The 14,481-nt window shown below is 34.8% G+C and overlaps 1 protein-coding gene across 1 annotated transcript in view; it reads left to right on the forward strand.

Annotated features, from left to right (window-relative positions):
* The window catches only part of SHOC1 (shortage in chiasmata 1), a 48,275-nt gene that overhangs the window by 16,053 nt on the left and 17,741 nt on the right, over positions 1-14,481 (forward strand). The window contains exons 10-16 of the mRNA XM_059836423.1: positions 452-546; positions 1,515-1,757; positions 2,881-3,327; positions 5,715-5,840; positions 7,269-7,445; positions 9,942-10,049; positions 11,655-11,842. Coding sequence (XP_059692406.1) covers positions 452-546; positions 1,515-1,757; positions 2,881-3,327; positions 5,715-5,840; positions 7,269-7,445; positions 9,942-10,049; positions 11,655-11,842 — 1,384 coding nt within the window. The remainder of the gene's footprint in view (positions 1-451; positions 547-1,514; positions 1,758-2,880; positions 3,328-5,714; positions 5,841-7,268; positions 7,446-9,941; positions 10,050-11,654; positions 11,843-14,481) is intronic.

A 14,481-nucleotide genomic window follows, 5' to 3' on the forward strand; every position in this document is an offset into this window, starting at 1 on the left:
ATGTCCGGAAGATATATAGTAAGAAAGTGTTGTCTATTTTGGGGATACCTTCCAACAATAGATTTCAGGCCTTTTCATGCCAACGTACGATTAGGATTTCTCCATCTTTTTCTTCTCGTCTTATTTGAGACTAGCATTTCTTGCCTTGCTGTCTTTCTAACATATGCAGGAAGAATTTCAATATCCCTTTGGGACGGGAGCCATGGTCTGGACAGAATTTTCATTCAGTGCTGCTTTACTTCATGACCCAGCCCTGATGGCTCCTCCTCTTACTCTTTCCTATTGTCCTTTGTATGGATAGGAAAAAAAAATTTCAGGAATGAGTGAATGAATGAATGAACTGAAAATTTAAAGACAAATTATATCTTTAAAAGATAGTTTTATATAAATCAAAATTCAACAGATAATGCTGCTAAACTTCATACCTGCACATTTTTTATGTTCTTCATAGTATTTTGATTGCAGAGCCCTCTAGGGAATTCTTAGAATCTTTGGTATGGCAATCAGAGAAGTATCGGGATAATATGAGCTCTCTTTTGCTTGTCGGTAAGGATTTCTAATTGATGATCAATTTCTAACTGATGTTTGAAAGTTCCATGTACATGCAGAAATATAGCAGAAAAGATGTTATATTACAGAGCACATATTTTAGCCATTGACATTTGTATTATATGGTTATTTTAACACATATAAGAAGTTAGAGTGTGGCAACACAGAAGTTGGTGTGCCATGTATCCTTCTATGGAGATAATTTGAATCAAGCAAGAGTTTTATTTTTTTATGACAGTGTTCACTACTATTATATAAAATAACTAATAGTTGGAATTTGGTAATCTGTTTCACTCATTCCTGTGTGCTAATTTCCTTTAAATAATGTTTCAAAATATGTAGCAATCAATTCGATAGTACTGTTAATGGAAAATAATATTGTAATTTTGCAAGAGTAGAAGAGAAGCAGAATACACAAAACCAAAACAAGGTGCAGGCTATTCATGAAAAGGTCAGAATATATATTAGTACTATTCTTTCATTTCATTTTATTTGCCTTCATTTTACAAGTCTCAGGATTAAGTTATGTGTATTGACTTGTTTTGTTGTCCAATTCATTTGTTCATTGATTTATAGTTGAAAATAATGTATGGTATGCTTATTACTGTTTCAGGTTTTTTTTCCAGGTAAGGATTATGATAAGTCTTTGTAACCATGACAATAACCCAGAGATAATTAAAAAGATAATTCGTAACTTTAGTAATGCAGCTATGCATTATTAGATTTGAAAAGAAAAAATTGAAACCCTTGCCCCTCTTACTCACAGAACTCAGAAAAGCACACTTCCTCTGATAACCACTTTGCTCTTAAATCTATTGATGGACACAGAGTTACAAATGGAAGTATGAATAATAGATATATGTGATAGGCCAGGAGTACTTGGGAGCTTTCATTTCCAAGAGGACATTCTGTTTTCGTCTTTCTAGATTATTGATATTATATGTTAATTTCTGGTTCTTTTGTAGAGCATCCAGCTGTTAACCTTGCACATCAGCATCATTCACTGAGAGAGCTGCAGAAAAAGCTGCTACTTGAGGTTGAAGCGCCAATGTTTGGCTCACTAGAGAAGGGCTGGTGGCTTCATAGGGGTTTAAATCCAGCAGCTGTAGAAAGTTTGGAACAATTCAATATGGATGGACGTAATGCAAACAGTCTGCTTCCTACAGAAGTAGAAACATTCACACAATATACATCATACGAATTAGAAAGTAAGTATCTTCTTTTTTTAAAAAAGTGATAGAAAGGCAAAGATAGGTACTTAAACAGAGAATCATGCAAGGAGTTACAGATCTCCAAGAAAAAAGGAAATTAATTTTTTCTTATTCTCAAGAACAAAATGTTTTACATTAAAATGAAGGAAGGGCACTACTGCAATTAAGGTGTACTTTCACTAGCTTAGAAGAAATTGGAGGAAGAAAATTGTCGAACTACACAAAATCATTTTTTTTCTATTGCTGTGCAGATGAAGAATAGCCTCCACCAGTCATTTTTTAATTAAATAGTTTCGTAGAGGAAAATTTCTTAAGAAGTAGTCATTTTGCTTTGGAATATTTTAATAAAGCAGATATTCACATTGTCCTATCAGCACAAGGTCACTGGGGGGAGTATGTTACAGTGAAAATTCCTTATTTTGTGATGCTCTAGAGGGTTTTTTTATGCAGACTATTTCAAATTTGAACAGCTCATCCATGGACTTTTTTGCATACTTGTAATCTAACTTCAACAGAAAACCAAAAAGTTATTCAGAGATTTTGTTGTATAACAATGGCCAGACTGCAAGGTACCAATTGTGCCTTGGTTGTATACTACAGGGATTGACAGTAACATGGTATATTGTGAAACACATAGATGCTGCTCATGCAAGAACATTTCCAGTTAACTGCTTTTTACATTCTTTAATTGTTTAGCTACTGTGTTTCAGATGGATGTGCAGCCACAATGCAAAAAGAGTTGTATTTCTAGTGAAGCATATCTTCAGAGAGAACTGTTTGCATTCTTCTTTTTTCCCTCTAAAAAACAAAAATTGTCAATTTTTCTTCCTAATGAAATATATTGCATCTCACTTTCTTGAAATCCAGCATCAATAAAACTCATGTAGATGGTGAAAACTTCAAACAATAGCATGGCCTTCTGTATCTTAATACTGTGCATTTTTACTTAGGACTAGTCAGGTGGAAGTTTTCTGAAAAGGGATCCTAGCAATCTGAGAAGGCGCAAAGAAGTTTGTAAAAATGCCTTCTCTGTAAGTCATCCAAAGTCCTTAATTCCAATGAGGAGAAAGAAAAGAAAAAAATCTGTGTCGCAGCACATAAATTAAATTGTATTTTTTAGGATGGCTTGAGGAGAAGAATTCTGTCGCAAACCAAGAGCTTCTTTCTGCTGCAAGACATCAGTCAGAGAAAGAAGTTAATCCTGACTTGTCACTGCAGATTCAAAGGCAGAACTTTGCCATGAGTGCTCCATCACCTGCCAAAATTCAAAGCACAAGTACATCTGTGGCAGAGCTTACTGGAGGAAGCATAAGCAAGCTTAAGACAGAAGAGGCAATTTGCTTCTTAAACCAAGGAAAGAAAACCCCCAAACCATCTGAATCAGACAGCTGTAAAGATGTGTCTTCTAAACTAGACAAATCATCCTGTGGTGGAAAGCCTACATCACTTACACTTGCTTCTAAATGGGCCAGCGATGATTCAGATCTGAACAACTTTATTATGATGAGATCTAAATATACAGTCATTCAAAGAGAGGAAAAATATTATGGAGATAGACCTGAAAAAGGTATGTGAACCAGTTTATTCTGCATTTTTTCCAGATTTAATTATTCTCTATTTCACCAGTTACAACAGATGCTAGTTCATCCTAGTCAATTATTTGAAGTAAATTGGCAACATTTTTATGGTCTTAAATGTAACTGATTTTTTAGCTAAGTATCTTACCTTTTGTTGTTTTCCTTTAGATATATTAGAGGATTTTGGTTGGTTGGTTTACTTGGGATGAGCTGAGGGCGGGGGTGGTTTTTTTTTTTTTTTTTTTGAGACAGGATTTTTTTTGTTGGAAGTGATGTTTCAGAAAATAAATATTTTGGGCTTTTTCCTATTCTGACAAAGTAACTGTAGGTGGTACTTATTTCAGGAGATCTCTTCCATCCATATGTTCTAAATTGTATCTCCTGGCCACTTTGGAGAAGTAGTAATCCTCAAATCCATTGTAGTTATCAAATGGCAAATATCAGTACTCACTTCTGTAGCCTAGGAAATGAACAGGAAGTGTTCATCTGAGCCAGTAACGTTGGTGCAAACCCCATCAAATTGTCAAACAATACACCAGAACAGATATTAAGGAAAAAAGAAAATTGCTGGTAGGCCTGTTCTTGTTGATGGCAGTACTTGGGAAAGAGTATCAGGTATGTGTTCAACATTGAAGGAGTGCGAAATAGCAGAGAGAAAAAAAGAAGTCGAATTTTTTATTTGTTTTGAAAAAGAAATATCTGTGACTTAAAGTGGCAGGTAACAGTGGCATACCTCCAAATTCACTTTTCAGAATATAATTATATGAAAAAATTTTTGAGAAACTTTTTGGACTTGTATGGCATAATTTTTGCAATAACTTTTATCTATGTTTTAGTTAAATGTCTAGCATTTAAAAAAAACCAAAACCACACAGTTGTTACATAGAAGCCTCCGCAATAGTTCCTGTAGAGTTGGGATGTTTCTTTAATTCCAAGCTTATGTAATCCTTTGGGAGTAATTATTTTTTTGTAAAATTCATGTGTTTCTGACACTGTCGGAGATGCATAAAACTCTTCATGGCGTCAGAAAGCAATGCAGATTTTAGAAGTAAGAGACCGAGGTACCTGAAGTTTTATGCTGTCATCTAGTGGACCCTGACCAGAACTGCATTGCCTAACGAGGAGTCCAAGCTTATTGAAAGACAAGCTGTCACATTCACTAGTAGGCTTGGGAGCGTTTAAGAAGATTCAATGCAGATTAGGATATGTGTACAGGTAGACCACAGTGTGCAGATCACTTACACCTGCCATATAGAGAAGCCATTAAAATACAGGGGTCTGTGATAAGCCACATCGATGTAGAAATGATATAAAACATTGCATCATTTTGAATTAAAGTTTTTATCAAGGGTAATTCTAACTCTAACTGAAAATTAGAAAGGCCAGAAGTGCTCTTAAGGCCTCTTCGTTGCTTGACTTAGTTTTTTTTAAAGTTATCATTGTGTGTAATATTTAGAAAATACGCAGGAAGGTAATAGAAGAAACAACTCAGTGATCCAGTTTTGAACCCCAGCTATCTTTTCAAAATAAGGCAAGTTATCTAAGTTAACTAGAATAAAAATTCAATATTTTTTTGCCTTTTGTCTCTGCATTTTTAGTTTTTTTGCTGAGGAAAGTGGCATTCTTAACTAGAAAAATCAATAATATTTATGAGAATATTCTTATTCAATAAGAACCTCTCTCACAGAAAAATAATCAGAAATAAAGAGATAGAAGAAGCTTTGTGGCCAGAGTTGAATTTCATGCATCTATATGTATCAAGAAGAAGGGCAGGCTACTTAGGAATATTAACAATTTGCAAAAGATAGCTAGATGACAGGAGAAAAAATATTTTCAATATCCAGTTATTTTAATCCTTTTTTTTTCAATTTGCAACTTCTATGTGCTTTCTGCATGGCTTAAAGTATCTAAACTCTTGAACTCAGACTCACTGATGTATTTTTCATATTTTGAGCTCCTTATGGTCGTCAGCATCTTTTCTATCATGAATGGTTTTTCTCCATATAAAGGCATATGAGGTTTCCTGTGGAACTATATTATAGACCAGTAGTACCAGCCCCTGAACTTTCCCAGCTCTGTATTTCCACCCTCAGGAAGAGCAGTCTGATAATGCCTGACTTCTTGGGCTGTGAAGGCAAACAGGGCCTAATCTGGTTTTGGGTCTTGTGGATTTTTCTACTGTATAAGCCCAGGAAAACAATAAAGAATTCATGAAGAGAAAATGTATGTTTCACAGAAACAACTTCATTTGAAAGTATGTTTGCATGTAGAGTAATTTATAGAGCAGTTTTCTTATTTGAAAGCAGTTTTCTTATTTCAGCTTATTGAGCTGCTTTTGTGATACTAGCTAATATTCACTTGTGATTTCATTATTTAGTGATACAGCTTGAAGAGCAGCATATGAGTGTTCACAAAGAGGATGATTCTTTTTGTGAGACTGTAAAAACAGAGGAAAAAACCCAAGAGAATAAAGACAGTATCACTGTCAATATTCAACCATCAGGTATACACTATTTTGGAACTGCTTTATCTTCTCCCAGGTAGCAAGTGACAGGACCAGAGGAATGGCATCAAGCTGCACCAGATGAGGTTTATGTTGGATGTTGGGAAAACCTTCTTCACTGAAAAGGTGGTCAGGCAGGAACTGGCTTCTCAGGGTAATGGTGGACTCACCATTCCTGGCAGTGTTAAAAACACCTGAGTATGTGGCCCTTGGGGATATGGGTTAGTGGTGAACATGGTGGCACTGGGTTAGCAGTTGAGCTCAATGATCTTACTTATTCTATGATTCTATATAGTTTTGCAGTAGAAATTTATATAAAATAGTACAGCTCAGACAAATACAGAAATTATTAGACTTAGTCTCTTCTCTTTGTGGCTGAAAGTATTGCAAGTAGATGGATATTTATTTTGGCACAGATGTGAGAGCAGGCTATGGAGCCCCATCTTAAGACTAAAGCAAATTGCATGCAAGGTAAGAAAAGTAACTGGGACTTAGAGTTATGTCTGGTCAAAATTAGCAGGCATGAAATCTCTTAATGCCGTTTAGTACTTTCCATTTATTATTTTGCACCTTTTTGTCTGAGTAAATAAGAAACGGGGATGGAAGAGATCAGTAGTCATTTTGACAGGAAAGGTCTTTAACACAGTAGAAATCAGCAATGGATTTATCTCAGACATGACGGGGCCTTACCCCTTGAACTCTGGCTGTTGTATGAGGCATTGTATCAAAGAACATAACTGACAACACTTTTCTCATGCAGTAGAAATGGTAGAGGAGAACCTAGAAATATTTATCCAAGCTATTATATAGCCTTAAAAATGCCCAGCCCTAGGAAGTTGTAGGCCTAGCACAGATTAGTTGGGTTATACGTGGAAATGCATTCATTTGAGCCATGTGCTTAATAGGATTTTCTTTCACAGAACCAGTGAAAGAGTAGAGTAGTATTTTCATTTATTCCCATCTGAGATGGGAATCATAGCTTTAAGCTTGTTTTTAATTTTTTTTTGTTATAAATTTTAAAGCAAAATTCCTTTAATGCAGCAGGGGAGAGAAATTAAAGCATTTCTGCAGTAAAAACAAAAATCAGCATTTTGAAAATTACTATAATGTAGAAACAGGCTGCTGTAGAACAACTGAATAGTAGAACAATCTTAGTGTGAGTCACAGGAGTAGAAAATTCTAGCTTCTCCTCATGGAGTTTGATCATGTTATCAAATGCGTGGAACAATGTGGTTACCTGCTGTGAGGATCAGCTGATTGCTACCACTCAGGAGACTCTGTGGCAAGTTAACTTTTTTCCATTAATGTTGCAGCTTGCATGAACAAGATAAAGTTGTTAATGTTTTGCTAGGTCTTTAAAATATTCATGTCCAGTAGTGATAAGTGAAACAAAACTTCATTATTATTTTTTTTTACTGTGTTATCCAGAAAGCCAATGCCAGGCATACTGCCTCTTGGAAGAAGCAGCTATTCCTGTACTAAAAGATTTGACAGACCTGGGTGTACTTGCTTCTGTTACTTGGAGCTTTGACAGTGTTAAATTTGATCATACAAGGTTTTTCTTAAAACAGCAAGAGAAAGTGATATGTGATAATTTTAAACAAGGTATGTCTTTCAAACATCTGTTCTTTAAAACTAATACAGATTTAATTGGTGAGACGAGGTTCAAGATGTTTTATAAATTAATGGTAAATCTTTTAATAGTCTATCTTATAGAGTTACAACTAATTTCCTTTTGTATTTCAAAACTGTCTCCTCGTTCAGCTTTACATTTGTTAACATCAATATTACAATACCAAAGTTACAATACTAATTGGATTTCAATTTAAAAGATTTTACATATACTTCAGAAATGCTGTTTCTATAGCAAACAGTGTTCTTTTTTTTTTTTTTTTTTTTTTTTTTGGTCACACCTGCATAATGTCCATGTTAGAAATGAGGACAAAAAAAAAAATCCATAATTCTTTGGATTCCTTTTGACTTCATTTCTCTCCTATGTGGCATGTGAAAGCACTATAAAACCAGAAAAATTAGAAGGAAAGTAATCAAAGTCAGTGACCCCTTACAAAGATTTTTGACTGTAAAGAGTGTCTGGAAAACTTCATAACAAAGTAGAGACTGGTTCAAGGAACATTTAGGATGTTACTTGGTATTTTGTGTTATTTTTTGAGTTGTACAGCTCATAGTTGAGAACTAGTTGTAAGGATAACATAGTAGGCTGTCTACTACCTGCCAGGTTTCTATATTGTGTCATAAATTATGCAATAAACTCTTGCTGCCTCAATTTCATTGCTTTCTGTGTTGAATGTATTTTTCTCAAAAAAAAAACATTAACAGCCATGAAATGACAAATGAGAAGGCAAACAAAAAGAAACTGTAGTTGGCCCTACAGAATGACAGACTGTGATTAATAGAATCACTGTATTAAAATTATCAGCAGCAGTGTTTTCTTAATGTGAAGGAGTTTACAAAAAAGCAAACACCATCTTTACAAACGAGCGATAAACATGGTATCTATATCTGTATCAGTGAATCACAGAAAGGAAAACATTTGTGAGAAAAGTGTGCAGAAAATTACTACTGCTTCTCTGAATCAAGGAAAAAAATATGTAAGAGTCTGCATTTCAATTCAAGATTAATTTAAGAAAACTTATACTCTCAGATGTAGTTTACATGCTACAGACATTGCATTTTTCCCCAGCTAAAGCAGCAGAAGAAAGTAAGAACTTTCTTGCTGGAAGGTCCACAGAAAGAGAGAAAATATCCAATTCATTCCTAATGAATATTTCTCTGTTTCTGTATAAGATACAGAAATCTCCCTAGTAACATACTTCTTTTATTTCCTTCCTGGTTTTAAATAGTTTCACAATATCCAGTCTTATTCCACTTTCCCCAGATCGTGCTGGTATATTTGTTCCTTAATCTCTGTGTGAACACAGAAAACAATCACTTACTGTGATGGTAGTGATCTATTAGCAGATTACTATTCCCTTGCTGGTCTTTTATGCATCAAATATCACCAAGTGCTCCAGTGTTTCATCATAAAATGGTTTCTTACTGTGTTCTGTTTTTTCTAAATTACTTGTATTCCTCACTGAGTTTTTATGGTGATTGGTGTAAAGAGTTGGAGATAGTCCTTCACTAACAGAGCAGGACATTAACTTTCTGTCTTTTGGTGCAGAATAGTTGCAAGATCTTTGCCTTTCATGCAGTTTCCAGCTACGTCTTCTGTATGCTGTGTCCTTAAGTTGATTTTTCCTTCCCAAGTGTGTTGCTTGTCTTTTTGAATTAAAGTTATGTTAATCCCAGTGCACAGAACTAGCTACTATTTTTCACCTAGAATGCACCTTCAGCTGTAGTAATTTATTCTTTGATTATCTTCCTCAGCCTTTTTAAGCATCTTGAAGAATGTGTTTTGTTATTAAGCACACTTACTCTGTAGATGTGTTTTCAAAAATTTCTGGTTTATGATGATGAACTGCACCATTACCTGTGTGCAATTTTCAAAAATTCCTTCTGTCTTCAGACTAGAAATTCCTTCCTGTTCAATCAAGTCCTATAATATATATTCAAAATGGACACACAATACAGAATAGGAAGCCCATAAATTTGTTTGGTGTGTTTGGGGTTAAGAAGAAGCAAATGTCATTCAAATTTACTTTCTTGAGGGTGAAGATTCTCATAATAAGATGTTAATTAGGTGCAGAGAATTGCCACACTAAAATCAGTAAAGCAATGTGGTTTTAATGATATGCCATGCAGAACTGTTACCTCCTCCTCCAGAAGCATCATCTATCTGTACACACCTTTCAAAAACATTGGCCTGTGTGCCACTTGCCCTGGGACAGATGACCTGCGAAATGTTATGCTATATCTTAAGCTATTTGGCATGACCACCAGATCTGAAAGTTAAACTTTGAAGGTTATCTATGTTAACTGTGTTTAATGAAAATGCTTAGATACCAGGACCTTTTAAGCTGGCTACATATATATATATATATATATATATATATATATATATATATATATATACACACACACATATAAAATGTGACTTGTGACATCTTATGTAGACCACACCTCTGTCTTCTATTTGTATAGGTAAAATAGATGAGAAGGAGATCATGCTGTTCAGACACGCTGCTCTGGTACACCTGCTGGTGACAGTTCGAGATCTGCTGCTAACATGTGGCTTGGATACAGCTCTAGGTTTGTTTTCAGTCCTGAATAATGATACCCAGAAACCCAAAGCTTTGTATTCATTCTGCAGACAATCCCTCATGTTTGTAGCTGTGACTCTTTGCCATCATGACTAATAGACTGCTGTTTCTAATTCTATTCATAAAGAGCTTTCACATATCTAATATGTCTTGTATCTCAGAATGACAAATTTTCATGAGAATCTCTATGTGGAAACTGAGGAACATGCAAAAGTCCTTTTCTATTTACCATCTATCTTTTGTGAGTATGGAACACATTCCACATAAAATATTGCTAGGCTCCATGGAAGTGAGCTACTTAAATCTGAGAGCATTTTTAGCAAAATCTTAAATATTATCTAATGTGTCATGAGGAAAGAGGCTTGAACTTGGAACACTGGACTTATGTAGAAGCTTTTTTTTTTTTGAGCTTTTCTGGTCTTATTCAAATTTGGAATATGGCAATCCTTTGTAACCCAGTTTAATGCCTGAAATGATAATGCTGAGCTTGTCAAATTCCTGTAGTTGTGTGTTTCGAATTTTCAAATACCTCTCTCAGGATAGGTCTACAAGACATTGAAATCAGTGTTTATGAATGCCCTAGGAAAGTCAGACTCCTTATGTCTTTATAGGAGATAAAGTTGCTTCAGAGCATCTACCTTCAGTCTGAACTTTATGGATGGTGTTTCTTTGAAAGTGATGTAAAATGTAAAACATCTGCCATAAACTGAAGTGTAGGGGAAAATACTTTGTATTTCCTGAAATATTTCTAGCAATAAAGAGTAGGAAGAAGAATACAGAATGAATATATAAGTAGAAGCCTAAGTACATTAGGCTTCTACTTATATATTTTCTACTTGTACATTTTCTATCATTACTATAAACAATATAGAAGGATAGGAGGAAGAAAAATGAGCAGTTCTTCCTCTACTCTTTGTTGTAGCAGGAGCACTCCTAGATGATATTTCAGCGTTACAAAAGCGTCTGTGTTTCCAAACCTGAGCAACAGCTCACACAGGAATTTGTACAAGTTAAAAAAATCTGAAAAAAATTAGAAAATTGAGTGAGATACTAAGTAGACCTTGTAGTCTTCACGGTTGTGTTGTTGTGCTGTGTGATTCATCATGTAGTTATGTTGGATCTATCTTTTCTTTATGCATTTTCAGATAACCCCAGCATTGTTCACCATTTATACACAGAAGGCACTATTCTGAGTTGAAAGTAGTTGTGGTAGTATGGAGAGTGGTAAACACACAGGACAAGCAAGCTGTAGACAACACTGATAGAAATACTGTTGTTACTTAGTATAAACACTATGGATTAGTTAAGTATGAGAGTGTTGCTGCTAGCATCTGCAGTTTTAGGATGTTATCTTGTATAATTCTGTCTGGAGTTACATAGCAGATACTACATAAAGTGCAGCAGTCTTATAAACACCATTTATGTACCCAATTAGTGGTCATATTCTCCTTCCATATTGGGGAGCCATTAACATTCCATCTGTTTTTGTGTAAGATACCTTCACATAGATTTTAAATTGATGTGCAGATTGAACACAATGCTTGACAATTCTCTTTTGTCACTTCATTTACTTCTTTTGTTGCTTTATTAACAGGTTATTTGTCCAAGGCAAAGGATATCTATAAAAACATTTTAGAATCCTGTTTGAATAATATCTGGAGGCAGCTGAAGATTGTACAGTACAGCAGCCAGAAAAAACATGAAACGCATCCCAAAATAACAGCACTTCAGTGTGAAATGTTAAATTGGATGAAAAGTTGTGGAGAGAAGCACAGTGTTAAGGTTAACAAAGTAACCAATTTCTCTTAACAAGCAAAATTGTTCCAGATTACATGAGTAATTGCAAGATTGTGTTTGAACAAGGGTTCATTTATGAAAAAAGTCTAATAATTACCTCATGGTATCTATTAAATAAGGCTAAATAAATTTTAAGAACTCTATTGCAGCAGGACAAGTTTTGTTTGATCAAATCTCCCTTTGTTGCATGCGTGAAATAACATGCAAAAGAGTTTTAGCATTGCCAGGACTTTATCTTGTTGCAGGTGGTTTTGTTTTCTTGATAAGTTTATTGTATCAGTTATATCAGTTACTAAAAATTATAATATAGCCTTTTGTTTGAAAGCCTCAGTCATCTGGCAGAGAGAGAATCATAGCACAAGTCATGATTGTGTGCTTATATGACGACTTGGAGCACACATACGCCAAGGAGTGTGTGGATGGTCTTATCCACAGATAACCTCTGCTTAACCAGTGTATCTGGCCAACCTCCTGGCATTTGAATGATACAAGAAGCAAACATCTGTGAGTGATAGCTTTGGCATGGAAGAGAGAGTTTCGGAGGATATTCAAATTACCCAAAGATTCTCTTTTCTGGATGTGTGAATATTTTGGGTGATATGACACAGTGTCAAACACCACTTTCCTTTGCAAAATATTTATTATTTCTTTACATAAAACTGATCACATTAGGAAACGGAATGAAATGCATAGTGTTTAAAGTGTTCTAACTGTTTGGAATAGAAGTTATGATCCTAAACACAGCCAAAAAAGATCTTTAAGTTTATTTTAGCTAATTTCCATACTTCACTTCCTGAGGATTTATTCTTCTTGTGTTTAAGAGTTGCACTGGGAGCTCTGAATGTCTTTTGATTAAATTTTGCTGAGAAGAACAATATAACAACTTATTATATACTCTTTTTGAATTTAAAATTGAAGCAACAAAAATAAAATGGGGCTGATTGTCTTGTCTGTCCTTCAGCAGACACACTAGGATGATTTTGCATCCTTTTTGTCGTCTTAAGAGCTGCACGTTTTGCTTTGTGGTACTAGGATCATGTTGTAGTAGGAGGCGTATGAGAACTTGATGTCATTTTGAAGTCAGCTCAGTGGCAATTTGGCTTTTTTCTGAACTCCACTAGCCATGATTTTAAAAATTTTTTAGCTATAATTCCAGAGTTTTGACTTGCTTCCTTGACTTAGTCATGTACAGATATGCATGCAATATAATGCTATATATGATTTTATTCACAATTACTAATTGTTTCCTGTTTCCTAACATTCAGAGACAGGTTTTAACGAGCCAGACTAGGTAGAAGGAGTATTTCAGTTTAACAAGAAGTAAAAGTTGTATTCCATAAACTATTTACTGTTTTATCATATCACGTCAATATCAGTTAATATGATGTGAAATAGGATAGTTTCATTATCCTTTTATTAGCCAAAGTTGTTACTGATGCAGGATTGTAATGGGACATTTCCTTTGTAAGGAAGAAGTTACTGCTGGTTTAGAAAAAAGAAATTGCTCTTTGTTTCATTATCTTTTGTACTCATGATTAGATGGAAAATTACTCAAAATTTCATCTAGCTCACATGAACATATAATGTCTGCTTTTGAATTGTGTACAGAAAAGCAGGTCTGCTTTTATAAATGCAGTTGTCCAAAACTGCTTATAAAAATGCCAGTGGATTGTTGACTGGCTCTTCTTTGCACCTGCTTATGGAAATTGAAATCTGCCTCTGTCTGACCAGAAGTCCTTTTTTGACAAGATCTAATATGCTTTTAATATTTACACATACTATTATCTTATGTCTGTAAATCTTAAAAATTGGTCGATGCTATATGCCTTCTTTAAAATCTTATCTCATGTAAAATGGCATAAAAGTTCAGAGAGCCTGAACAACAGAAATCCTGTCAGAAAGTATGGTGATGTATTAAGGTACATATTCTTCTTTATATACTTAGTGTAACATGTTTAGTTTGTATCAGTTAAAATGATGGACAAGGTAAACACCTTCTCTGATGGGGATTTCTTTTAAGACTGTGTCAGTTTGTTAGATTCTAATTCTTTTCAACATTTTTGTGTTAAGCAATATTCAATGAGTCTCAGATCTCTGGCAGAAACACTTTTGGGACTCAATCTACAGGTTGGAAGATCTTCCTGATCAGTTTAGCAGTTCATGCTGTACCTCCCTTTGTTACATAAATACCTTGCAGGCTGAATTCTAGATATCTTCAGATTAAGTTTTGTCTCCATAAGGATAATTTTTCTAATGTGACAGATCTGTCTAGTACAATAGTAATAATGGGGTATAATATCTTTAGTGTCTTTAACTAGCATTCTTTATGAGTTCAGGAGCAAGTCAAGTCAAAAGCAAGGCAAGCGAGGTAGAAGCCTGGCCTGCCTGAGCAGGGATCTTCCAGAATTTAGGTGGAAAAGGAAGGTGTATGGAGTTGGGACGTCACTTATCAGCAGGTGACATGAAGGGACTTTAAAGATGCTGTCCACTCCTGTAGGGAGAAAATTTATGTGGCCAAAGCTCAATTGAAGTTCAAGCTGGCCAACACTGTGAAGAATGATGAAGAGAGCTTTTTAAATAAGTCAAGAGGAAAATAAGAACAAAAGACAACATCAGTCTGTTGC

This window comes from Haemorhous mexicanus, chromosome Z (assembly GCF_027477595.1).
Source record: "Haemorhous mexicanus isolate bHaeMex1 chromosome Z, bHaeMex1.pri, whole genome shotgun sequence".
In the NCBI taxonomy this organism is placed as follows: domain Eukaryota; kingdom Metazoa; phylum Chordata; class Aves; order Passeriformes; family Fringillidae; genus Haemorhous; species Haemorhous mexicanus.